The 26,328-nt window shown below is 42.1% G+C and overlaps 1 protein-coding gene across 1 annotated transcript in view; it reads right to left on the bottom strand.

The window, feature by feature from the left end:
• The window catches only part of LOC124594086 (sialin-like), a 287,657-nt gene that overhangs the window by 92,561 nt on the left and 168,768 nt on the right, over positions 1-26,328 (bottom strand). Inside the window, exons 2-3 of the mRNA XM_047132436.1 lie at positions 14,392-14,728; positions 12,170-12,403 (exon numbers count right to left, since the gene is read on the bottom strand). Coding sequence (XP_046988392.1) covers positions 12,170-12,403; positions 14,392-14,728 — 571 coding nt within the window. The remainder of the gene's footprint in view (positions 1-12,169; positions 12,404-14,391; positions 14,729-26,328) is intronic.

The following is a 26,328-nucleotide window of genomic DNA, read 5'->3' as shown; positions in this document are numbered from 1 at the left end:
GAAATTTCATCATTTTTTCACTTATTACTGGCTGCATTTGTTTCTGTAGGTACACTTTTCTTTCTAAGTAAGAGAGATTCTTTTATGAATTTTGCACAGCATACAAGAAGTACTTACAGGTGTATGAAACTCTAGAATTTTCCAAATCTATTAAAAACTGTGGTAAAAATTGAGATAATTCACTATAAAATAAGTGTTTTTTTCTAAACATGAAGTTTAAAATGTAACAGTTCATTCATTTTTTCATAAATTAAATGAACTCTAGAGTTTCATACACATGTAACTATAGTTTGTATGCTGTGCAAAATTCATCGAAGAATCTCTCTTACTTAGGAGGAAAAGTGTACCTATAGCAACAAATGCAGCCAGTAGTAAGTGAAAAAAATGATGAAATTTCACATGTAAAAAAAGGTATTTTGCTACGTTTTTGAACTTCCATTGCTATGAGTGTGAGTCCTCAATGATTCCTGGTCATGCTGACAAAGTTTTATGAATTTATTTGTAAAAGTATAGACAGTGGAAATTAAAACGTCCTGTGGTGCCTCTCCTGCTCCAAGTCTGCCCGTTTGACGTCCTACCCCCCTTAAGACGCCCTACCCATCCGAAATAGTGAATGCTTTCAGGGCAGAGGCCGTGCAATGTCAAATTGATATGTGGGCTCACAGTGCCAATTTGTTTGTAAATTTGACTCGATTTTTACCTGTCCTTTTGGATCTTTCATTTTTTGTTTTAGTCAGAACCCTAGATATATCACTCTACACCAAGCGCATTTTTCGGTGACATCATAAGAAGCAGTAAATATTCGTTGTGTGTATAAGCTTACTAACAAGATTTGTGGAGAATGTGTATTCGGTATAAAAACAAAAATCAGACATTAACGTCCCGTCAACGACTAATTCTTAAAAGACGTTCATAATCGTTGATAGTTAAGTATGAGGAATATCATTTTTAAGGGAATCGTCCCAACATTCTCCTTGATCGACTGAGGGAAACCGTTGAAACTTGTCTCTCGGTCGCCGGTTAAGATCTGAACCCCAGTCATTCTGAAAGCGAATCCAGCCTCCTTAGCAAAGTACGACCTTGCATGAATTACGACTGGCAATTTGGGTGTGGACAAAAACTTGGAAACACCGAAAATCGGCGTAGGAGACACGAGGAGATGTGACAGTTTATCCTCGTGCTCAAAAAAGCAGTCTAGGAACATACGAGCTGTGTGAAAAGGGACCCTGTCGTCTTGGAACACATAATCATCATTGTGGAACAAACATTGTCAAAATGGTCACATAATCTTTGCAGAGTAACCGAAGGAGAGATGGAATACCACGATATGGCTCCAACCCTCGCCTTGCTTCACTCTTGCGGCGTAAACTCGCCAGAAATTGGAAACAATGTGAAACAACACTTAGCCGTTGCTCCATAGTTCAGGTTTAGTGGCTTTGGCACCTCGTTATCCGGTACGGGCATTTGCCTCACTGACGAGTTATTTTTGAATTCCACCTCGCCCTACATCTTCCTGCTTATGGAGCTCCCTTTGGATTGTTTTTTGGTGCTGACGCGGCTCGCGAGTGCGACATTCAGTTCTGCAGTTAGTTTTTCAGCTGTGTGTCTCTTGGTTTTCGTCACAATCCTCTTCAGCGACCGTCCGCCACGATCACTCAAGACACACTTTCGTCTGCGGTCTGACATAGCGGATGATGTTTTTCTGCTTTTCCTGCATGTTGTATACACCTTCAATACTGTGCCTCTTGTTACTCCAAACACTTCGGCTACCTTGGTTACGTATGCACACACCAAACAAGCAGCAAAAATTTCGCCATTTTCGAATTCACTTAGCTCTGACATAACGCACTCGCAACAAGACAGAACACTGTTATGACCACTGACACTTCCAACGGATTGAGAACATTTCATAGGTGCCGTTCGTGGTCAAACACAGCGCAACCCGCTGGCGTGGCTAGCATTTGCATTTGTGTTCAAACAAGCATTCTGGCAGTGTTTACATATTTTCGTCGTGCCCCTGTACACCATGACGTTCCCTGGACAATGAAAAGTTGACAGATAAGTTTACCAGTCACATCAGTTCTTATGGACATATACGGTGGAAGTGGATTGTGACTGAACCATGGTGATCAGTAGCCCCCTATTGCCACTTTCCCCCATTAAAGATCAGAGCCTATGGCAAAATAGAAAGTGCGTTATAGAACTGAGATCACGATCAACGAAACCGAAAATATTGATGCATGAAGACCACCATAATTTTTTTGCATTACATAACATGAGTTATGGCAAAGTTATACAGCATTACGTAACATGAATTATGTCAGCGATACACATTTTACTCAATTCTAGCACTATAGCTCGTAAAGTTTTCAGATATTATTGTAGTACAGTCATAACTCCAACAGGCTGATTTACCCTTCGGAATAGAGAACGAAAATAATGATGCAAAAATGAAAAAAAAAGAGGAGGTACAAACAGAGTTTTCGCCGCAACTAATGTACTTAAGTGATTCACTGTACTCTCAGTGATTTTTCTGATAACACAGCGAATTGGTTGCGTATCTAAAGCAAGATCTTATGTAGACCACAGTCAGTTCACCTCTCAATGATGAGATAGTTCTCCAGAAACGACACGTGTTTCGGATTCCACGTTAAACTATAGGTCCGCTTTCCTCGACAGGATTACTAGTGTATGATAGGGGCACGCAAGTCGCTGAAGTGGTGTTCAGTTGAAAGACTTTCGCTAAAGTAAATCGCTTTCCTTACAACGGAAAGCTAGGGAAGTTATAGAATTCAAGTATTATTCTGTGTAAACAGCAAATCAGATATAGGAGTGTTTTTAATGTTTCTGCAGTAATGTCACTAAATCATTCACTGCTGAGTGGAGTTTGTTAGTGTTTAACACATCCCAAGCTGTATTAGCTTTCTGACAGGAGTGATATCGTAATTGTGACTCACAGGTATATCAGAACTACTCTGGTATTTTTTTGGTCAGTAAAAATTTCGAGGGTGAAAATATTACTGGAGGTGTTGACTACAGTGGCTACAAGAAGCACAGACATATCTACGTAGAAAATCGTCACTCTTTCCAGCTGTTAACTGCCGGCCATAGTAACGGAAGTTACAAAACTAACTCTCCCCTCTCTCCCAAACAAACAGAGTAACAGTTAATAGCTTCACTAAATTTAGAGGCATGCAGTGGTGATAAACCGATACAGCTCGCGTAAGGGCACATTCTGATAAAGTTATTAAAAGCAAGTAATTTAGCGCGAAAGAAGTCTTAAACACGCAAAAACAAGTACAGCACAATGGTTGTCCAGCACCAACAGACTGATGCATATGTATTCCGTACTTAAGAATTAGACCAAGGATTGTGATATAGCCAGAGTTTGCAACGTAGATATCGAATACGCCGGGACTGAGTAGCGTCAGCAATGGCCGGTCGCCAAAGCTGAAACTGCAAACTTCCTGAGATTACCTTATAGGACAACTAGGGACGAGGTAGTCGTATATGCTCCAAGGCCTTCAATGTCCCTCCAGATTGGACCAGTAAACCTGAGAGCAAAATATAGAAACCACAATCTCTGCTATAAGGCCAACATGGAAGGCAAGATAACAAACGACCCGATCCATAACAAAAAGGAAGTCCATACTAATATTATAAATGTGAAAGTAACACTGTCTGTTACTCTTTCACGACTAAACCGCTGAACCGATTTTGATAAAATCTGGCATAGAGATAGCTTGAGCGCTGAAGAAGAGCATAGGCTATTTTAGAAAGTGAGTAGTACAACATATTTACTGATTTTAAAAACATAACGCGAAATATGGAACATTAATTACTCTTTGGAAAAGCTTTTTATTCTTTGACTTTCGAACTTTATCATATTTGTGAAAATGCTTTTATTTTTGATATGTCCATCGTAATGAATACAGAGTTTATACAGTCCTCTTCGTGTTTAATCCATACGTGCATACTAACATCAGTCATACATCCATTACATTTTAGCCGCTGAACGTCATGAGTCTGTTGTAATATCTTTGTTGGTTCCAATCCGCGTGAACCGCTCGTGGTCATGTGGTTAGCGCTACTGATACATGATCTTTGGTTCTTGCGTTCAGCCCCCCCCCCCCCCCCCCCCAAGGCGTCATTTCTTTCTGCTTGCGTCTGGATATGTGCACTGTCCTCGTCATCATTTTATCATCATCAAAACGCAAGTCACCGAAATGGCATCAAATAAAAAGACTTGCACCATCAAGTTCCCGAACATCCCAGGCGGGGTCTTCCAGACATAAAGCCACAAGCACATTTCATTTCATTTTACTGATAAGCGAGCGCAACCGTGGGTAACAGCGAGAATACAATGCTTATACAATCCTGAACGTGTTTAGTCCATGCCAATCCATACTAATATTATAATTCTGTCTGTGACGTTTTCATGACTAAACCGCTGAACCGATAACTATGAAATTTGGCGTCAAATACCTTGAACCCTGATGAACAAGATAGGCTACTTTACAAAGTGTATAGTACAAGATATTTATAGATTACGTAAATTAAGGAAAAATATTTACTCACTGAAAAAGCTATTTACTCTTTCAGTTATGAACTTTATAGTATTTCTGAAAATGCATTTATTGATTGATATGCTCTACGTAATATGATTCAACGTAATCAAAATAATGGTTATTCAATTCTCAACGAGTTTAATTCATACTTTCATATTAATATCAGAATTATCGTCCACCTCTGTAGCGTAACGGTAGCGTTACCACCTACTACGCAGGGGGCCCGGGTTCGAATCCCGGCAGGGGAATGCGTGTTGTGTGTCCTTCATCATCATTGACTCGCAAGTCGCCGATGTGGCGTCAACTACAGAGGACTTGCAATACGGCACCCGAATGGGGCGTCCAGGCCAACAATTCCATACGATCATTTCATTTTTTTATCAGAATTATCAACTGCGAAAGTAATTCACGCTTTCACGTTTTGAAGACTCCACCACTGAACCGATTCCAATGCTATTTGGTATGGAGATAGCTTGAGCTCTGAGGAAGATCGTAAACTTCTTCGGAAAGTTGTATCTTTTTGAGTATTATTAACATTTTTAGATATGGTGTACGTGACCGGCATGCGGACCCAATGGTCGGCGAATCTTGTGTCTGTAGACTACTCCGTGAAAGTGTAAATCCAATGTTATTGCGAGTGTCATTCATGATGTTGAGTCTCTACACCACCTGGCATAGCTGGAGAATTTCGGTTGAGATACGACAATTACATCGGACGGTAAGCACGAGAACCATATTTAAAGCTACTACTGCAAGCCTCGTAAATATACGCTATGTGATCAAACGTATCCGGACACCCTCAAAAACATATTACGTGCACTGTGCTGCCACCGACTGCCAGGTACTCCATATCATGGACCTCAGTGGTCATTAGACTTTGTAAGAGAGCAAAATGGGGCGGTCCGCGGAACTCATGGACTTCGAACGTGGTCAGGTGATGGAGTGTCACTTTTGTCATAGGTCCGTATGCGAGATTTCCTCACTCCTAAACATCCCTAGCTCCACTGTTTCCAATATGATATATAAGTGGAAACGTGAAGGGACACGTACATCACAAAAGCGTACAGACCGACCTCGTGTGTTGAATGACAGAGACCGCCGACAGTTGAAGAGGGTCGTAATGTGTAATAGGCAGACATCTATCCAGACCATCACACAGGGTTCCAAACTGCATCAGGATCCACTACAAGTACTATGACAGTTAGGCGGGAGGTGAGAAAACTTGGATCTCATGATCGAGCGGCTGCTCGTAAGCCACACATCACGCCGGTAAATGCCAAACGACGCCTCGCTTGGTGTAAGGAGCGTGAACATTGGACGATTGAACAGTGGAAAAACGCTGTGTGGAGTGACGAATCACGGTACACAATGTGGCGATCCGATGACAGGGTGTCGGTATGTCGAATGCCCGGTGAACGTCATCTGCCAGCGTGTGTTGTGCTAACAGTAAAATTCGGAGGCGATGGTGTTATGGTGTGGTTGTTTTTTTCATGGAGGGGGCTTGCACCCCTTGTTGGCATTATCACAGCACAGGCCTATATTGATATTTTAAGCACCTTCTTGCTTCCCACTTTTGAAGAGCAATTCGGGGATGGCGATTGCATCTTTCAACACGATCGAGCACCTGTTCATAATGCACGGCCTGTGGCGGAGTGTTTACGAGACAATAGCATCCCTGTAATGGACTGGCCAGCACAGAGTCCTGACTTGAATCCTATAGAACACCTTTGGGATGTTTTGGAACGCCGACTTCGTGCCAGCCCTCACTGACCGACATCGATACCTCTCCTCAGTGCAGCACTCCGTGTAGAATGGGCTGCTATTCCGCAAGAAACCTTCCAGCACTTGACTGAACGTATGCCTGCGAGAGTGGAAACTGTCATCAAGGCTAAGGGTGGGCCATCACCATATTGAATTCCAGCATTACCAACTGGAGGGCACCACGAACTTGTAAGTCATTTTCTGCCAGGTGTCCGGATACTTTTGATCACATAGTGTAAGTCTGTTTAAGAACATACTTCAGCTGCGCAAGTTACTCGAATCCAAAAACCTCAAAGCAGTCTCATGTCCGCCGGAATCTGGACGCAGAACATTAGGCAGCATTAAGAGCTACAGAACATTAAAACAGTCAGGAGCCAGTCGCATTTTAGACACTGAGCATCAAGTGTGTCTTACAGTTTCCAAGAAGCTCGAAGACTCACAACGACGACGTGTTTTAGAGAGGCTGCACGACAAACTGAGAGTCGTACATTTACATGTGGAAGGTGGGAGGTTTTTGGTGAGGCTGCATGTGATTATGATCTATTAACTGACTATGTTAATCGTAAGTCATAGGGGGATGGATCAAATAATGTAGGCACGACAACGCAATAAAATAATAGAGAGAAAGGTTGGTATGGGTTGCTTTGGTAGCAGAATCTCACATCCATTACTAGCTGAGCCAGATAAACCCCTAAAAACTTTACTTATGCACGAATGTAATGAAACTAGGCGTTTTTAAATAGAATCAGAAAATATAATGCATGCTTTCAGATTCGACATAAATCAAAATAACTGAAACGCCTTCATTGTGTACTTACATATCGGCAGCGATTATTATTTTTTTCTTTTTTTACATAAGTCTCTTCACCACGTTTCATGAAACTACACCATCACTCATCGTAACAAAACTACTGACATGCAAGCGAAGCAGCGGGTAGCAGCTAGTAAACAATAAAATACATAGTACCAGCCAGAACAGCCGCCCAAAACACCACTGAACTCTTCCCACAGTTGGCCCCTACTATGTTCCCATTCACAGATGACGACATCCCCACCCTCCCCACCTCTTCAGGAGGACATATTCAGTAAATTTTGGCATAAGCACACTTACAATAAAATTTATAAATATTGTCAATAATACATAAATGGTATGAAAAACCAGTACAATATACCACACCACGACGAAAGTGTGCAGTAAATACATGGTATCATACACAAACCTAGAATAAATTTTACAAAAACTGGCCATAACAGTAAGTAGATAAAAGCTCTGAAAAACCAGTGTTGATATTCCACAGAGAAATTTGTTCTATTAAGACACGTTATGCAACGAAGCCAATAACACAGCACACAGCGAATAACTTCAAAACGCAGAAAAAATGATAATGGTAGATATAAGGATTCATAGAAAAATAGGGAAATCAAAAGCAGTGTACCATAACAATAAAATACCTAAAAATAACGACAAATTAGCATATAGGGATGTATCAGTGTAGGAAATCTTAACAAGTTTTAAAAATGCAAACGACTGCACAAAAGGAGTTAAACTTCGTATAATTTTTTAAGTCGTTTCATTGCAGCAAAACACAAATTTATGAATTTTAATAGCGTGAAAAAAGAACTGTCAATTAAAAAAATAAAACACCATAAAAATAACTGTAAACCCTATGGGTGAAAAGAGCATGAAGAAACTCTTAAGAGGAAGGGATAAAAAATAATGAAAAAAATAGAAAAAATAAAAAGATAAAGAAATAAATTTTTGTTGTGACACTGAACTTAATCAGAACTTTAACCTCTAGCTGAAATAGCGTTGCTTCATCTGATATTAGGATAATGAGATCAATTTACGATCCGAAGTTAGATAGATGAGACAATAATTTGTAGAGATTTTTGTCATAACCCTCTCGACTTAAACGGGTCATCGCAGTCTCATTGTAGTTACCTAACCAAACTCTTTCCGTAGAGAGCACAAAATGTGATGATTTAACAGCGACCTAGATAACTACCTTGCAAAGCTATAGATTTGAAATTCGATTTTTCCAACTATCAAATAATAATGCAACCAGGACCAGTGATGCCCATTGTGTTGTAGTATCCATTACTATTTTTAATGTGAGTGTATCTAATTTTTGATTAGAAACTGATCGCTGACTATACAAAGCAAATATTATAAATAGCATATCGTTGGATCTGTCGTCTAGCGTTTGTATTTTTACCGATGCAAGACTTTTCCGCATTCAATACTCACTTTTACGGCCTGAGTCTTCCTACCGACAGGACGCAAAATTCGACTGCTCGAGTAATAGCACATCTTACGCTGCAAATAGAAATATTTTATGCTCGGGTATTGACTCAGGAACGAGGCTTTCATGTATCGCTGTGACGCTGATTAATTAAACAAGGTAAATCGCGTATGCGTCGAATATTAATTTATAGTAGAATACCATTGTTTCTCAATGTTAATCATTTTTATATCTTCAAATGTTATTCACATAAGGTGCACTTAGAATGTGGCGTACCGCGAAAGCCGGATGTTAAGCGACTGCGAGAGAAAGTAAGAAATTAGTGCGCAAATATTTCCGTCTTCGCAGAATAACTGGATTGTTGGTAATTAAGGATCACGCGACCACACGGTTGGAGATACAAGGTTTTCATCACCGTTGATTATTTAATGGAATAACTGTCTACATTATATTTTACGAAAATATACGCTATATTTTAATGTATTTTATATTTTTCGCGAACGCTAGTCCATAATAAATACATTTTATAGTGTTGTGAGCATTGTGTGGACAGAAACCAGAACAAAAAATGTTCAAATGTTCAAATGTGTGTGAAATGTTATAGGACTTGACTGCTAAGGTCATCAGCCCCTAAGCTTACTCACTGCATAACCAACATTATCCTAAGGACAAACACAAACACCCATGCCCGAGGGAGGACTCGAACCTCCGCCGGGACCAGTCCATGAAACCAGAACAAATTCAGATTATACTAGAAAGTGAAACCAATATTTACACACTATCCGTACAAAAAGTTGCGAGAGCTCTATTCCTGGCGTACAGGAGACGACTGCACAGCATCTACGGTGGCAGTTTGAACTCACAACTGTAACAACAGATGTACATTCGATCGGTCAGTTGTAAGTAGGCAGTACTGAGAAGTGGACGGGCAACCGCAGTGTGTCAACGTTATTGTGTCAAAATACGCAACAGAGAAACGTCCCCAAATCAAATGTTAAAGACATTCTCCAGGAGGTTTCGAAGAAGAGAAAATTGCACGCAAAGTTTTTCCAGCACACCTTGAAACCTGAAAAAAAAAAAAAAACAACGAGCTTGGACACCTGGGGCGACTTGATGGAAATGCAAAATGCGAGCAATTCATTTCTGGACAAATTTATCACGGGCGACGGGACCTGATCTTATATGGACCTACCACAAAACGACCAAGTGCAGAATTTAACATGAATGGTCAACGGTTTGAAGACATAACCGACGTTGAAGCCACTGTGATGCGTGAGTTGAACAACAGCTCAAAGAAAGACTCTTCTAAGTTTCATATGGTTATATGAACGTTTCGTGCATTTTACTCGAGAGAAGGGGGAGAGTGAGACATATATATATATATATATATATATATGATGAATACCTGAAGCACTTAAATCATTATTTTAACTTTTCTGAAGTTTTTATTAATCCATTCTCGACATATTTTGGACTGACAGAGCGTGCTGACCTTGCGCTTTCGTCAGCCCACTTACGAAAGAAATTTATTTTTAATTTCCATTCGGAGGCTTACACCTACCGTCTGCAACGAGCTACGAAATTTTTAATATTGCGAGGTGCCGGCGCTAGCAGTGTATTTAACACTAAATTCTTCTAGAATTTTCATATGTAAATGATGCTCTAAGCCCCCCCTATCCTAACACCGACTTTTGCTGTTGCACATGGATTAAGAAGAAATGCGAACTGACTGTAATCGACCCTGCAAGTGGAGTAGAAAAGAGTTTGGCAGCTGCAATAATTTAATTTGATAGAAATTAATTAAATAAAGGAAAGTTTCATTAGCGTAGTGGGAAATGAAAGGTTTGCTCTACCGATTAACGGAATGAAAGTTCTGTCCAAAATAACAATTTCATTTATTATGACTAAACTCAAAATAAGAAACAAAACACATGAAACATTTACAGTACATCAAATTGGATCAAATTGGACACTCAAGTAAATGCTGTGAAGGTGAAGTTGTCCATAAACTAGATTGTGACATTTATGACGAAGTGGTATGTGAAGTCAATTCCTTGCAACTCAAAGCTTAAGGGAAACACACAGCCAACCCAACATTAATTGCTGCTACAGTACTGAGAAGTCAGACAATGAACACCCAAGACAGAACAAAGTTAGAAAAGACGAACAGCTCTGCTGAGTTCTGATTATCACCTAGCAAAATTCCCTAAGATGCCGGTGCTGCGGACGTACATTACCAAGCTGTCTTCTTAACTGCAAGATCGTGTTGATCTGGCGTACCGGAGGCGATGACTGGTTGCTTTGACGTCCCGTCGTGGTGATGATAATGTAGCGAGTATAGCCCGAAACAAATTATCCTGGTCTGGTTCTTCCAGACTAAAGACTTCCTAGCAATACAAATGACCCTCTGAGGGAGACGAAGAAGACCCGCCACACAATCACTGACGGTACAGTGATTGATTTTAACAAGCAAAGTCACACAGTAACTCCGATACAGTCAACTTCAGCCAAAACTGCTCAAGACAGACAACATAGGCCGCTTGTATGCAGAATACTCAATTGCCAACTGTACTCGGAAAGTTACGTTGAAGTCGAAACTTCTGCAACTTCGTCAAACAGGTACAATTAAATAAAAGCATATTAGACAGCCAACGGAAGGCAGGCTGTCCAGAGCAGCGAGAGCTCAGTCTTGTAACCTACCCTGACCGAAAGGTGAGAGCCGACTTTCACAAGAGCACCGGTACAAACCGAACACAGAACATTCCCGCCCCCACGACAGTGGCCGTGGTTAAACGTTCCAATCAGCAACTCGAAAACCGGCGGAAAATTCCACTCTATCGCCGAAGCACTACCATTCCACCAATGAAGATTCTTGGCGCCAATTTCTGCAACGATTTTGCTACGTCACGGAGCTATGCCCTGAGCAAGCCAATCACAGTTACGATTTTGCAGAAAACGCGGGAATTTGCCTGCCAAGACTGCCTGGGAACACAAGTCTTTCCCACGCCTCGCCAGTAGCCTGCCAGAAACGGTTTTCACTAAGTTTCTGCGAAGTAACGGAATCTCTAGCCCAGCCGCTCCGTCAGGCCCCTGTGGGTGTGTCGCCGCCGCTCTTATGACAATGTCGGCGTCTGGAAAGCATTCACTCGACTCCCTCACACCTGTCGGCTTAATCCTTTCAAGATCAGCAGAGCCCGCCTGTCACCGGACCACCCGGGTGACGAGAGACGCTGCGTGGGAAGTCCGCGTGTGAAGGAATAGCGACTTTTCACCGCATGCAATTAGAGAGGAAGATCGAATTACTCAGAGTAAGGCAGAAATATGAGAGGGGGCTCATGCCACCTCTCAATATCAGTTTTAATTTAAGTCTTAGTTGGGACATAGTCCATCACAAAATATTAGATTGTTTCAAAAGTCCATAGCACTATCATGTCATCTCTGACTGGAGTTGTGCTATCAGAGAAACAGACGTATCGTCAGTTTTTCATACTAACATGTCGTCTACGTGCAAACGTAGATCCATCACAATCGCGCACAGCAGAAATCGTTAAAGAAGACCCACACTCGATAATGCAGTGAGGCGCCTGTGGTACTGACCGCGATGAGTCCCTGCAGCACGCGCAGCGCGACGACGAGCCGGTAGTCGGCGGCGGCGGCTGCGGGGATGGCGAAGCAGAGCACGCTGATGGCGGCGTTGCTGGCGCCGTACACGAGCTTGGTGCCGTAGCGCTGCGCCAGCACGCCGCCCGGGATCTGCGTGGCCCAGTGCAGCCAGAAGAAGCCGCCCAGCACCAGGCCCTGCTGGTACTCGTCCCACGGGTACCGCCGCTCCTGCGGACACAGCCATCTCGCACTGCACCATCACTGAAATACCAACACCAGAAAAGACCGCAAACAACGGAATTTTACTAATGGTGTGTGTATAGTATTGTGGGAACAGTGCATGAGAAGTATGAGGATATACAGGGTGAGAAATTTAGTGCACAGAGCTGCCACCACTGGCAGTACCAATGGTCATAATTGAATGCACATCGAATCGAACTGAGTTCGGGTGACATACGGGTTCTTCATTACTAGCTGTTTCAGCTCTGTGCCAGGGTTCATCCAAACTAATGGCTGCCGAGTGGCAGGGAGTCCCGCTTTCTCCGCAACCCATGGCAAGATACTTTCAGTGGCCGATGGATGGGAGAATGTGTTAGCCAGGGCAAGGGTCGTCGAGCACGGTATAGCATTCTTCTTCTTCTTCTTTTTTTTTCATTTATTGAGATATGTGTCTTCTCACTGGTCTGAAGCGATCGGCCACGAATTCCTCTCCGGTGCCAACCATTTCATCTCAGAGTAGCAATTGCATCTTAGGTCCTCGGTTATTTGCTGGATGTAGTCCAATCTCTGTCTTCACCTACAGCTTTTACTCTCTACAGCTGCCTCTAGTGGCATGGAACTTGTCCTCTGATGTCTTAATCCTATCGTCCTGTCCCTTCACTTTGTCATTGTATTGCTTATATTGCTTTCCTCGCCGATTCTCCGAAGTTCTTCCCCGTTCTTTACCTTACCTGTCCACCTAATTTTCAACATTCGTCTGTAGCACCACATCTAAAATAATCGATTCTCTTCTTTTCCGGTTTCCTACAGTCCATGTTTCACTTCTGTTGTATTGACAGAAGAGCCAACACTGTGTTACTAGTGGAGGCCGAAATGCACGCGTTCTAGCTCACGCAGGCTGGCGTGAGGAGGGAAGGACTATACTGACGTGAGGTCTGGAACATGACAAGGAATTAGAATTCAGAAAGCGGACGTAATTAGTTTGATACTTAACTTTATGAATTATGATGAATGTCGCTCTTGACGGTACATGATTCACAATATTACCTGTTCAGAATATATTCTTGTAGTAACTGAATATGGCGCCTTGCTAGGTCGTAGCAAATGACGTAGCTGAAGGCTATGCTAAACTGCCTTCTCTGCAAATGAGAGCGTATGTAGACAGTGAACCATCGCTAGCAAAGTCGGCTGTACAGCTGGAGCGAGTGCTAGGGAGTCTCTCTAGTCTAGACCTGCCGTGTGGCGGCGCTCGGTCTGCAATCACTGATAGTGGTGACACGCGGGTCCGACGTATACTAACGGACCGTGGCCGATTTAAGGCTACCACCTAGCAAGTGTGGTGTCTGGCGCTGACAGAACAACGACCATGCTGTGCTCTTAACGCACATCCTCAGAGGCTGGATGAGGCTCTGTAATAGTGTGGGGCGTGTGCAGTTTGAGTGAGACGGTATCCCTGATACGTCTAGATACGCCTCTGACAAGTGACATACACGTAAGCATCCTGACTAATCACTTGCATTCATTCATGTCCATTGTGCATTCCTACGGACTTGGGCAATTCCGGCAAGACAATGCGACACCCAACACGTCCAGAATTGCTACAGAGTGGCTCCAGGAACACTCTTCTGAGTTTGAACTCTTCCGCTGGCCGCCAAACTCCCCAGACATGAACATTACTTAGCATATCTTGGAAGGCTTGCAACGTGCTGTTCAAAAGAGATCTCCACTCCCTCGTACTCTTACGGATTTATGGACAGCCCTGCAGGATTCATGGTGTCAGTTCCCTCCAGCACTACTTCAGACATTATTCGAGTCCATGCCACGTCGTGTTGCGGCACTTCTGTACGCTCGCGAGGGCCCTACACGACATTAGGCAGGTCTACCGGTTTCTTTGGCTCTTCAGCGTATATTCCTAGATCGGACTTCTGGCAATCCAGAACTAAGGAGCTCTAGTTTACGAGATTGCGAACAAATATTAGAGTGCAATGCGTACGTACCATTGCTCGTTTCGCCTGTTGTTCATCGACAGCGGACACGTTGAGGACGTCGGGGAGCTGCGTGGTCGCTGCGAGGCCGTCGGTGGCGTTCTCGGCCGCCAGCAGCTCCGCGCCGGCGGACGTGGAGTTGGGCGCCGAGAAGGCGGAGGCGGCGACGCCGCACTCGAGTACGGCGGCGGGCAGCACCTCCGTGGCGTTGCTGCGCCGCGGCCGCACCATCGCCACGATGGCGATGTTGATGTTGGTCGTCACCATGAAGTTGACCACGCAGCCGCAGAAGATCAGGTACCACAGCACGCTGCGCGCGCTGCAGCAGCCTGCAACACACACACCAAACCTACAATCGTTTCATATTTCCTATACATGCGATCGTGGGCGTCCGCAAAAGTTCTTCCAAAAGGGAGCACAACTCTGAAATTCTTTTGGTACCTGATTCGGAAAGTTTGAAAACGTGTCATAGCTCAGGAACCAAGTCTGACAATAAATTGTCAAACGTTATTGTGTCTACAACGACTGATCTACATTTCGATCTACGTTTACATACTAGTCATTTCCTTTCCTGTTCCACTTGGAAATAGAGCGATGGGAGAACGAATGTCCATAGGCCTCCGTACGAGCGCTAATATCTGTTACTTTCATGGTCCTCACGCAAGTGGCAATATGAGCGGTGTTTTTTAAGTAAGTACCGTTTTGAAATTAAAAAAAAGACATGTTAAGATATCTCAATAATTTTATTTTTACATGAAAGCCTGTACCTTAAACTACGCACTCACGCCATTACAGTCTGATTCTTCCTTGTTTATGTATTATACCGAGTGTTTAAGATGCCACCGATAGTCGCGAGTCCCACCGACTGTGAAGTACGGGCTGTTATAAGATTTCTTAGTGTTAAAGGCATAAAAGCGATCGCTATTCATCGTGAGATCTGTGCAGTTTACGGAGAAAACACTATGAGTGATGGAATGGTAAGAAAGTGGGTGTTGTTATTGTTGTGGTCAGTCCCGAGACTGGTTTGATGCAGCTCTCCATGCTACTCTATCCCGTGCAAGCTTCTTCATCTCCAGGTACCTACTGCAACCTACATCGTTCTGAATCTGCTTAGTGTATTCATCTCTCGGTCTCCCTATACGATTTTTACTCTCTACACTGCCCTCCAATGATAAATTGGTGATCCCTTGCTGCCTCAGAACATTTCCTACCAACCGATCCCTTCTTCTAGTCAAGTTGTGCCACAGACTTCTCTTTTCCCCAATCCTATTCAACACCACCTCATTAGTTATGTGATCTACCCATCTAAGCTTATGCATTCTTCTGTAGCACCACATTTCGAAAGCTTCTATTCTCTTCTTGTCCAAACTAGTTATCGTCCATGTTTCACTTCCATACATGGTTACACTCCATACAAATACTTTCAGAAACGACTTCCTGACACTTAAATCTATACTCCATGTAAACAAATTTCTCTTCTTCAGAAACGCTTTCCTTGCCATTGCCAGTCTACATTTTATATCCTTTCTACTTCAACCATCATCAGTTATTTTGCTCCCCAAATAGCAAAACTCCGCTTCTGCTTTAAGTGTCTCATTTCCTAACCTAATTCCCTCAACATCACCCGACTTAATTCGACTACATTCCATTATCTTCGTTTTGCTTTTGTTGATCTTCAACTTATATCCTCCTTTAGAGACACTGTCCATTCCGTTCAACTGCTCTTCCAAGTCCTTTGCTGTCTCTGACAGAATTACAATGTCATCGGCGAACCTCGAAGTTTTTGTTTCTTCTCCATGAATTTTAATACCTACCCCGAATTTTTCTTTTGTTTCCTTTACTGCTTGCTCAATATACAGATTGAATAACATCGGGGAGAGGCTACAACCCTGTCTCACTCCCTTCCCAACCACTGCTTCCCTTTAATGCCCCTCGACTCTTATAACTGCCATCTGGTTTCTGTACAAAGTGTAAATAGCCTTTCGCTCCCTGTATTTTACCCCTGCCACCTTTAGAATTTGAAAGAGAGTATTCCAGTCTACATTGTCAAAAGCTTTCTCTAAGTCTACAAATGCTAGAAATGTAGGTTTGCCTTTCCTTAATCTTTCTTCTAAGACAAGTCTTAGAGTCAGTATTGCCTCACGGAATTTCTACGCAATCCAAACTGATCTTCCCCGAGGTCGGCTTTTACCAGTTTTTCCATTCGTCTGTAAAGAATTCGCGTAAGTATTTTGCATCTGTGACTTATTAAACTGATAGTTCGGTAATTTTCACATGTGTCAACACCTGCTTTCTTTGGGATTGGAATTATTATATTCTTCTTGAAGTCTGAGGGTATTTCGCCTGTCTCATACATCTTGCTCACCAGATGGTAGAGTTTTGTCAGGCTATCAGTAGTTCTAATGGAATGTTGTCTACTCCCGGGGCCTTGTTTAGACTCAGGTCTTTCAGTGTTCTGTCAAACTCTTCCCGCAGTATCGTATCTCCCATTTCATCCTCATCTACATCCTCTTCCATTTCCATAATATTGTCCTCAAGTATATCGCCCTTGTATAGACCCTCTATACACTCCTTCCACCTTTCTGCTTTCCCTTCTTTCCTAAGAACTGGGTTTCCATCTGAGCTCTTGATATTCATACAAGTGGTTCTCTTTTCTCCAAATGTATGTGAGAGCATTTAAAGATGACCGCACAAATGTACATGATGAACAACGGAGTGGGCGTCCTTCGGTCGTTAATGAAAGTTTGGTGCAGGAAGCGGACAATAAGGTGAGAGAAAACAGACGCTTTACGATTTCCTCCTTGTGGGATGACTTTCCTAATGTTTCTCGTAGTGTTTTGTGTGGTATTGTGACCGAGCACTTGAATTAGCGAAAATTGCGCGCACGTTGGGTACCGAAAATGTTGACGGATGTGCACAAAACCAAACGTTTAGACAGTGCATTGACTTTCCTTGAGCGGTACCACAACGACGGTGATGATTTCTTAAGCCAAAATGTTACGGGCGATGAAACATGGGTGGCCTACGTCACACCAGAATCAAAGCAACAGTCCATAGAAGTTGAGCAAAGGCATCGTTTTGCTGCAAGACAATGCTCATCCGCATGTGGAGAATCAGGCCAAAGATCTCATCACATCTTTTCGATGGGAAACTCGAAATCATCCTTCGTACAGCCCCGATCTTGCGCCCAGTGACTGCCATCTGTTCCTGCACTTGAAGAAACACCTGGGCGGTCAGCGTCTTCAAGACGATGACGAAGTCAAAACAGTGGTGATGTAGTGGTTAATAAGTCAGGCGGCAGACTTCTATGAGGAGGGTATTCAAAAACTGGTACAAAGTTATGACAAGTGCTTCAATATTGACGGAAATTATGTAGAAAAGTAGATTAAGGTACAGGCTTTCATGTAAAAATAAAATTATTGAGATATCTTAGCACGTCTTTTTTTAATTTCAGAACAGTACTTTCTTAAAAAACACTCCTCGTAGAATCGTTCTGCAGTCAGCTTCAAGCGCTGATTCTCTAAATTTTCTCAATAGTATTTTGTGAAAAAAATGTACTCTTGTCAGATGCTCCCATTTGAGTTCACAAAGCGTCTCCGTAATACTCGCGTCTTGATCGAACTTGCCGGTAACAATTCTGAAAACCGCCGTTGAATTACTGGCATGGAGTAGAACCGAAACACTCGAGCAGTGCTCAGGAACGTGTTGCCCTAGTGTTCTATACATGCTATCCTGTAGAAATAAACCACACTTTCCAAAAGTTGTCCGAATAAACAGACAATCAGTGTCGATTGATAAGTGTTTTAAGTTACATTAGTTTGATATCCAAACGGTAAGCATATTAACTCTTATACGCAATTTTTTTGTTAATAATATGAATATAGATGCCATCTTTACGACGAGCTAAAATTTCATCTTCATATTATTAATGAAATAAAAGCAGAATATATTTACAAAAAATTGTTTACAGCCCCATAAAATGGTTTGAAAGGAAAATTAAAAAAATCTGAAACAGAAAAAATTCATAACAGTGGAAAAAATCTTGTTGGATGTCGACAAAAACAGCCAACATCAATACTTTTCCAAGTGGAAGAACAGGCTGTAAACTTAAAAAAAAGCTTCTTAGGTTTCATGTCATCTTTAACGCTTTTCTTTGCTTACGAAACACTTCTGATCGCGTTAATGGACTTCGTTTCATCACTTTCACGCTTTCTATTTTTTGATTTTGAGGAAGGTTCCAATTCTGGAGAGGACGCCTTTTCGAGTGTGTAATTTCACACTCTTTTTCCTCTCTATTAGTGTAAAAAATGGTATTTTCTTTTTCGACTGAACCAATTGGATTCTTGGATTAAGAACGGACGACAGTGTTCTTTAGAGTCTACTGCATTAGCTCTGCCGAGGAAAACTTAAGATAGAATTTGCAAACGAGCCCGTGTCTTCTTTGTTTGCAGATAAACGGTGAAATACTACTGAGATTCCGTTAATTCTCTTCTGGCTTAGTACACGACTCATATTCTATAATCATAGTATAGTATGACAATAGCCAGGACTACAGAAAGAGAACAGAACGTTAATGATCGGACGGACAGTTCATAATTTTATGAAAAAAAAATGGGAGTACGAGGGCAATTTGTCAGATCTCCCGCCTTGCAGTCCAACATCGTGACCACAAAACCACGCCGCTGTGGCCCTGCCGGTTCGTTCGATGTTGCATATCTTGAGTTTGGACCGTTCACTGTTTCTATTTTGCTTCTTTTTTCACAGTCCAGTACACCTTCTTCCTATTTTTATGCTTCATCTGTGTTCAGTTTTTGGCGGGCTATGCACTGAGCCAGCTTACCACTAAATCTCAAGGGGGTGCGACTGGAAGTTTCCCTCGTGAGAAGCAATGTAGCCATGGCGGTCTAACAGCTAGACGTCTGGGTTTCAGTCGTGGGTAAGGGTTACTATTTTTCGTCGTTGCAGTCACTTCCGAATGGCGCCGGGTCCATTCATCCTGCTATCAAATGGATAAAGAGGATCGTTCGCTGGTATAAAAGGTGGCTGGGGCGATGGACTCGCCAGTCTCCCTCCTCCTAGTGTGACTACGGAGAATGGCTGTGCTCTATGCACAGTCAGGCCTTGTGCCAAGACTTCAACTTTACCAGTACAAAGAGGCCACACGAAACATAAGAATCACGAAAAATCTGCAGTAGTAAAGACGAATTGAAGACTGTTGTTGGAAAGGTTCTGGGGGAGTACAGTGCGTGAGTAAAGCGTATCACATACAAGAGGCAAGCGCGACTACTTTTAGAGTACGGCTACAGCGTTTGGCATCCATATCAGGTAGGGGTGACAGCAGACGTGGAACGAATTCAGAGAGCGCTGCAATGGTAGTAACAGGTCGGTCGATGCAGCCCGTACGAAATAGTGACAAAGACGCTCGACGAACTTAATTGGCGAAGCCCTCCTAGGTGAATTTCGAGAACTAGAATTCGAGAAGTACTGTTTGACAATTCTGCTGACAATTTCGTATGTCTGTCATTTTTCACTTACCAGCAGGTGATTGGAACAGGACGGAGAATCACTAATATTCTTAGGAAGTACCCTCTGCCACTTAGTGGACAGGAGCTTGCAGCATTTACAGAGTGCTCGAGGAGGAACAGTAAATATCTTAGGAGGTGTTAGTGTAGACAAATTTTAATCAGGTATTCCATGTAACATGCTTCAAGTTTTTATTTGTTGCAGAGATACAGCTGCTTACAGAGATAAGTTTGCATTTTGCTTGTTGATCTGTGTTTATGATTACTCATTTTTATTTTGAGGTTCAAGACCTGAAGTTGTGCCTGTGTTTACATAACTGAATTTTTCACGTATGATTATGATATTTTGAACATTTTTGTTATATCATTTAGGCATGCCACGTGTATTCACACAGGGTGGTTAGAAACAGTCTGAAAATTTTGTAAGGGTGTTACAGGATAGGTTCCGCTGAGAAATGATTCTTAATGCAAAAATTTGATACGCTGCGACGTTTCCGAGTTAATTAGCATTCAAATTAGCCAATCAGACAATTGTGCGCGCAAATTCAAACGGCCCGACAGATACATTTAGAGTCACTTGTTCTCATAGTATAGATGATAGCGTACGAGAGTTCTCAGTCTTCGGATCGGGTTCGATCATTACTATCGTCCCACGTCCAATTTTTGTATTGATCTCTTCTTCGGTTTTAGGAAACCAAACAAAGGACAAGTTTGATGACACCGTCTCTGGCAAGCCGCTTGAATTTGCGCTCGCAACGGTCTTATTGGCTAGCTTCAGTGCTAATTAACTGGGAAACGGCGTAAAGTATCAATTTTTGACAATTATTTCCTAGCAGTACCTACCCTGCAACACCCTTACAAACTTTTCAGACTCTTTCTGACCACCCTGTTTATGTTGAGTAAGCCGATATGTTATTTGTGTACGGGTCTTGTACCAGAAATGCCGCCGCTGCTGCTTGCAGACAGTGCGGTAGACGATTTCCTAAGTGCAGAATACCAGAGTCAAGAGTGTTTACTCGTGCTTACACTAATGAGCGTGGGGTTGGTACAGTTCCCAGGAGTCACGTTTCACCTCAACGTGCCAATGAGTAGAGTATGAATCCATTATTCTGCTGGCAGAACGTAGTCCTTCAACAAGCACGTGCAAAATTTCTACATGTGAGGCCTATCGGCGTTCCACATACAAGAATATGGCGCACATTACGTATGCACTGACTCTTTCCATATACTTTCCAGATGTCCCGAGGCTTGCATGAGGTCAATGAACAAACAGATTTTAAGCTTAAAAAATACCTCGAAAATTTTACTGAAATTATAAAAGAAAAAGGGTAAATCATCACGATAAACATAAAACAATAGATCATTTATCATTCACATAAAAACAACAAGAATACTATGTCTGAAAAATTAAACGGACTTACTGACTTTCTGCGAAACAGAAATTTCATTGTAAACATATATCGTCGTTGGACTCCAAACTGTCACAAAAGCTGTCAAAAATAACTTTATAAGGTCACACAAACAAAACGTAAACATACAAATAACGTTTTTATATCATAACAAAGAGGCAACCGACATTTACACTCTAAGATGCCATATAGACCACGTCGTAAGCATAAGGCGCCATATGTAGACACAGGCCAACATAGATGTAAGGAGCAATATTGTATCTATTACACCATTTTCAAGGCACACTTGATAGCGGCAAAACCCTGAAACGACCTCGACGTTGTCTTGTATCAGTACGAGTAAATAAACAAATAATGTAAGAAAAGACGTACTTAAAATAAAATCTTTCCATATCGTTTACAGACGTTTCAGCAACTTCTACAAGGAAAAAAATGAAATGATCGCGGGCCACTGATGGCCAGGAGGCCCCGTTCGGGTAAGTTCGGCCGCCGAGTTGCAAGTCTTATTTCAGTTGACGCCTCATTAGGCGACTTGCGCGCCAGTGATGATGATGAAAGGATGGTGAGAACGACACAACACTCAGTCCACGAATGGAGGAAATCTCCAAGCCAACCAGGAATCGAAACCGTGCCCACTGCATGGTAAGCAAACACATTACCACTCAGCTAAACAGGCGGACTTCTACAAGAAGTTGAAGGTACACGATTGAGGTTTTGTCGTTAGCTAAACGTCAATCGTTGAATAATCCAATTGATACTAATGATGTGCTCCATGGTGCTCTGTCGGGTTGTTGTTTCCTTTTTGTGCACATACTTCGACGACCGACCCAGCCATCTTCTTCAGGTGTTGCGGATTTTGCAGTTATGCGTATTCGCTGCCTGAACTCCAACCAGACTGTGAACTATGGTTGGGCCCGCGCCGCTATCTATAGTTGAGTTCTGTTCCTGATGCCTACTGTGCCTAAAATTATAATAATAGCTCGCAGAACACCCGGGAGCACACCATCAATCAATGACGCCGAGAAATCTGAGAGATCCCATTAATTCTGTTTACCGATGATGCTGGTTTCACTCGTGACAGTATTAACAGTAATCATAACTCCCATTGGCAATCCAACGAAAAACCCACACGCCTTTGGTGAGGATATATTTTCAAGAACGCATCTCTCTAAATGGGCGATGCGGATTGATAGGCAATCAGTTGATTGGGTCTGTTGTTTTACAGGGCCCTGGTACCTAGATTTTCTGGAAAACGAGGTTCCTACATTGTTGGACGAAGCTCCTTTAGCTACTAATATGGCTATGTTCTTCCAGGATGACGGGGCCGTTCGCATTCTAGTTGGCAGAATCTAAACCCAACAATACCCAACAGAAATGATCACATATCTTCTCCACAAAGGTCCCTGGACCTCACTTCTTCAGAGTTTTGGGGATGGTACAAAGGCGAAGTCTACAAAGAAAAAGTAAACACAAAAGACGAATTCGTCGTTCGGGTTATAAATTGCGGTGCCCTCATAAAAGAACTCCAAAGCGACCTCAGAAGAGCTACACGTGGTGTTGTCAACAGAATTCCACAGTCCACAGAAGTCAGAATTGGAATTTCTGATAATCAGGTGTGAACACAAGCATTTGCCTTTGCTTCATGCCTTCTGCGAATATTTATTTCTATTACATTCGAACAACTGTATCTGTAACAAAAATTAGACCTAAAATAGATTTTGCTTGTTATTGTAATTATACAATTTTTTTTACGGTACTGGACTACGTAGGACCACCTATATATTATTGCACGTTGATAACTTATCATCTGCTGTTAAATGATGTTACTGTGAGTTTGGTTGACGAGCTAACGAATCACTTTATCTCCAAACGTAATTTTGCAATGTGAAAATGCTTAGCACCTATGTTTTGCGATTGGTTACAGTGAAGTTTCGGAAGTTGATTCTCAACAGCATACTCATTTGTTGTTGAAATGCACAAAGCAAACACTACAAATATTTTGCGGAACTTCACTCGTGAATAACTCATCCGCTTTACATAACAAAATGTAATGTTACTGCTGTGTGTTAAGTGTCTGTTAATGTACATTTGTTTTCTTATCAGCCTGGCGGCAAATTCGAACTTTGTTTAGTTTCTCTCTCCCTTTGTGTGCGCACGCGCATGCTCGTGTGTGTTTGTGTGTGTGTGTGTGTGTGTGTGTGTGAGTGAGTGAGTGAATGAGTGTTGATATTCGGAGTGAAGATCACAACAACAACTATCTGGTGTTTCTACGCTTAAACGAGTAGTCACTTTTCTTGTTTGGTGAGATTTACGTCAGAATCATAAACAGCACAAGAATACCCACTGAAAACAATCACCAGAGTCAAACATATAATTTCCAAGACAGAAGTTAACCGAACTGGCATAAATCTCACCATACTACCATTTTCTTTTCCCTACCGCGGCGTCAGCGCGTGTAAGAGTCAAGTTATTTGATGCACTTCTTACTACTTTTTACGGCTTATGACTATTGTTGATGGAAAATTACTCCTTACAGGATCTTTTAGACATAGAAGCCGAACGGATTATACAGAGAAAAGTTTCTCATCGGGCGTCATCCTAACTGGATGAAATTTGTCGCCATGGTTGGAGACGTTGGAGAAATTGGCTCTTACAAGCCATAGAGAGCTGGCCAAGGTTCACGGCACAGTTCTTGGACAGCAGAATGTGAGATGGTGTTGGATCGTGTGGTAGAAGATTCGGATAGTACAGGCAGAGCAGCATTTACACGCCTATCAAAAATAATGTATGCAATCAATGCAAACAAAAGATTTTGAACCGAAAGTTCTTTTGTGCCAATGAGTGTGTTGTAATGCATGCACTGAGACTGGCAGCCGTCACACCAAACAGTTGCTACAAGTTGTAGGTTGCTTACGTTGAAACAATATTAAGCATTCATTTCCTCATATGAAAGTACATACTTCGGGATCATATGACCTTTTTTTGAGGCGTTCATCCAGAAGTTATGCCCTTTTTGAAGGTTGCACTGTTTGAGCTGATGTTTATGATAAATTTAGCAAGAGTCCAGTGGTAGGACGACTTGTACTCATGTCCTCCAGCCTTTCTCATATGAAAGTTTCTATTAATCCTTTATTCGCCATACTGGGTCTTCTACTATTGACGATGGTACTCTGCTGCTATGGCACCTTTCTGCGTTTACTCTGCCCATATATTCCAGGTGTGTTGTTGTGAGTCTAAGTGTATCTACTTTCTGTACTAAGTTTCTAGTATGTCTTTTTATTATGTCAGGTATTGTCATAATGTTCAATTCCGTGTGTAAATCACTCTGTTGCGACCATCTTGGTGCCTTTATTATCACTCTTAGACATCTGTTTTGTATGACCTATAATAGTTTTATATTTGAAGGCTGGCAGTACCCCAAGTCGTCCGTATGTCGTGGCTGGTAGCATTACCGTCTTTTATAGTCTTCGTGGTTGCACTCAGTTAGCTGCTGGCGAGCAATGGGTAGAATTTACGGAGTAGCCAAACCATTTTTTTTTCTTCGTTCGAATGTAAGTTTTATGTAATAACTTATTGTTCCGTATAAGTCACACATATCTTACTGGATCTGTCCAGTTGATCTCAGTTTTTTAGTGGAAAGTCGAATATGACCGCTTTGGTTTCTTTCGCAATGAGATTAATTACATTTGTTTTTCGTCCATTGCTGTTAAAGCGAGTTGTTTTTGGAGTCGTCATAAACTGCAGCCATCACCTTTCTGCTACCAGTGAGCAGCGCAGTGTCTTCAGCAAATTCAGGTGTGATTATTTGAAGTAATACCGGAAGATCATTTACGTACAGAATGTAGTTGGTGATAAAACTGTGACTTGTGAAATACGTTATTGTAGTCTCTTAATATTTGACCTTTTGTCGTTAGTTTTGACAAAGACACTGCTATCATTTAGGAAGCTGCCCAGGATTTTTACTATGTAGCATCGAATAACTCCGAGGTCATGGATATTTGTTATTAGTACGGTCTTTCAAAATTTACCATACACTTTTTCAGTGTCAAGGAAATGATGTGTCTGTTCGCTGAATTCAGATTTGTGTCTGTGTCTTGGTTTAGCGTCCGTTTGCAACAGAGAGGTGTAAGGAAGGGACATCCAGAAGAACGTACTACCTATTTTTCTACACAAGTGCCACACGTTATGACTCTTACGTTCCGTTTTGGTAGTTTTAACTCTTGAATTCCTTTGTTGTAAGATACTTCACACCCGTTTGTTTGCAGCTTTTATTTCTGTGAGAGGTCTATTCGGCATCTTGCATACTCGCACTACTCATCACGTATACTTGCGACGGTAATACGTTCTTAACACATAGCTCATATTTTAAACCAATGTATCGTATGACAATTGCCAACACAATAGAAGCAGAATAGAGACGTCAGTGACAGCATGGAAAGTTTATAATTTTGTGAAAAATGTCATAGGACACGAATGAGAGTTGAAAACAAATCACCCACTTGCAGCATTTTGTTTACGACCTTCCACTAAGGAAGGGATTCTATTTGTGTTTATCTGCTCTGCATAGTAACTAACAGTTCTTGATAAAACTTTACGTAGTTTTCGTGTTAGATTTCTTAGTGTTTTCTTGATCGTTTAGAACAGAAAGCGCCCTAAAACCGTCTTTTGTTTGTTTCGCGGCCGTTAGCCACTAGTCACTTGAATCAGCAGTTGTCTTGTGACAGCCAGAGCGAGAGCACCAGCAGCAGCGAGTACTGTTTGTATAAAGCGTTTTTGTACTTATTTGCTGCGCTTAGCTTTTAAATAGTTTTTCTGGGAAAACCTAGCGTAGTTTTCGCGTCTCGTATTTCAGTGAGTGTTTCTTGATTATCAGAGTAGCTCATCGGAAGATTATCTTGGGAATTTGTCACCGTATAGAGTAGGGTAAACATAGTCATGTGTAGGGACTGTGGTTGTTGTGAGCGGACGCAAGGAGAATTGGCCACTCTTCGGGGGCAGGTGGAGGCTTTGTCTGTTAG

Source organism: Schistocerca americana, chromosome 2 (genome assembly GCF_021461395.2).
Source record: "Schistocerca americana isolate TAMUIC-IGC-003095 chromosome 2, iqSchAmer2.1, whole genome shotgun sequence".
NCBI lineage: Eukaryota > Metazoa > Arthropoda > Insecta > Orthoptera > Acrididae > Schistocerca > Schistocerca americana.
The sequence above is the reverse complement of the archived record's forward strand: the minus strand, read 5'-3'. Positions and strand labels throughout refer to the sequence as shown.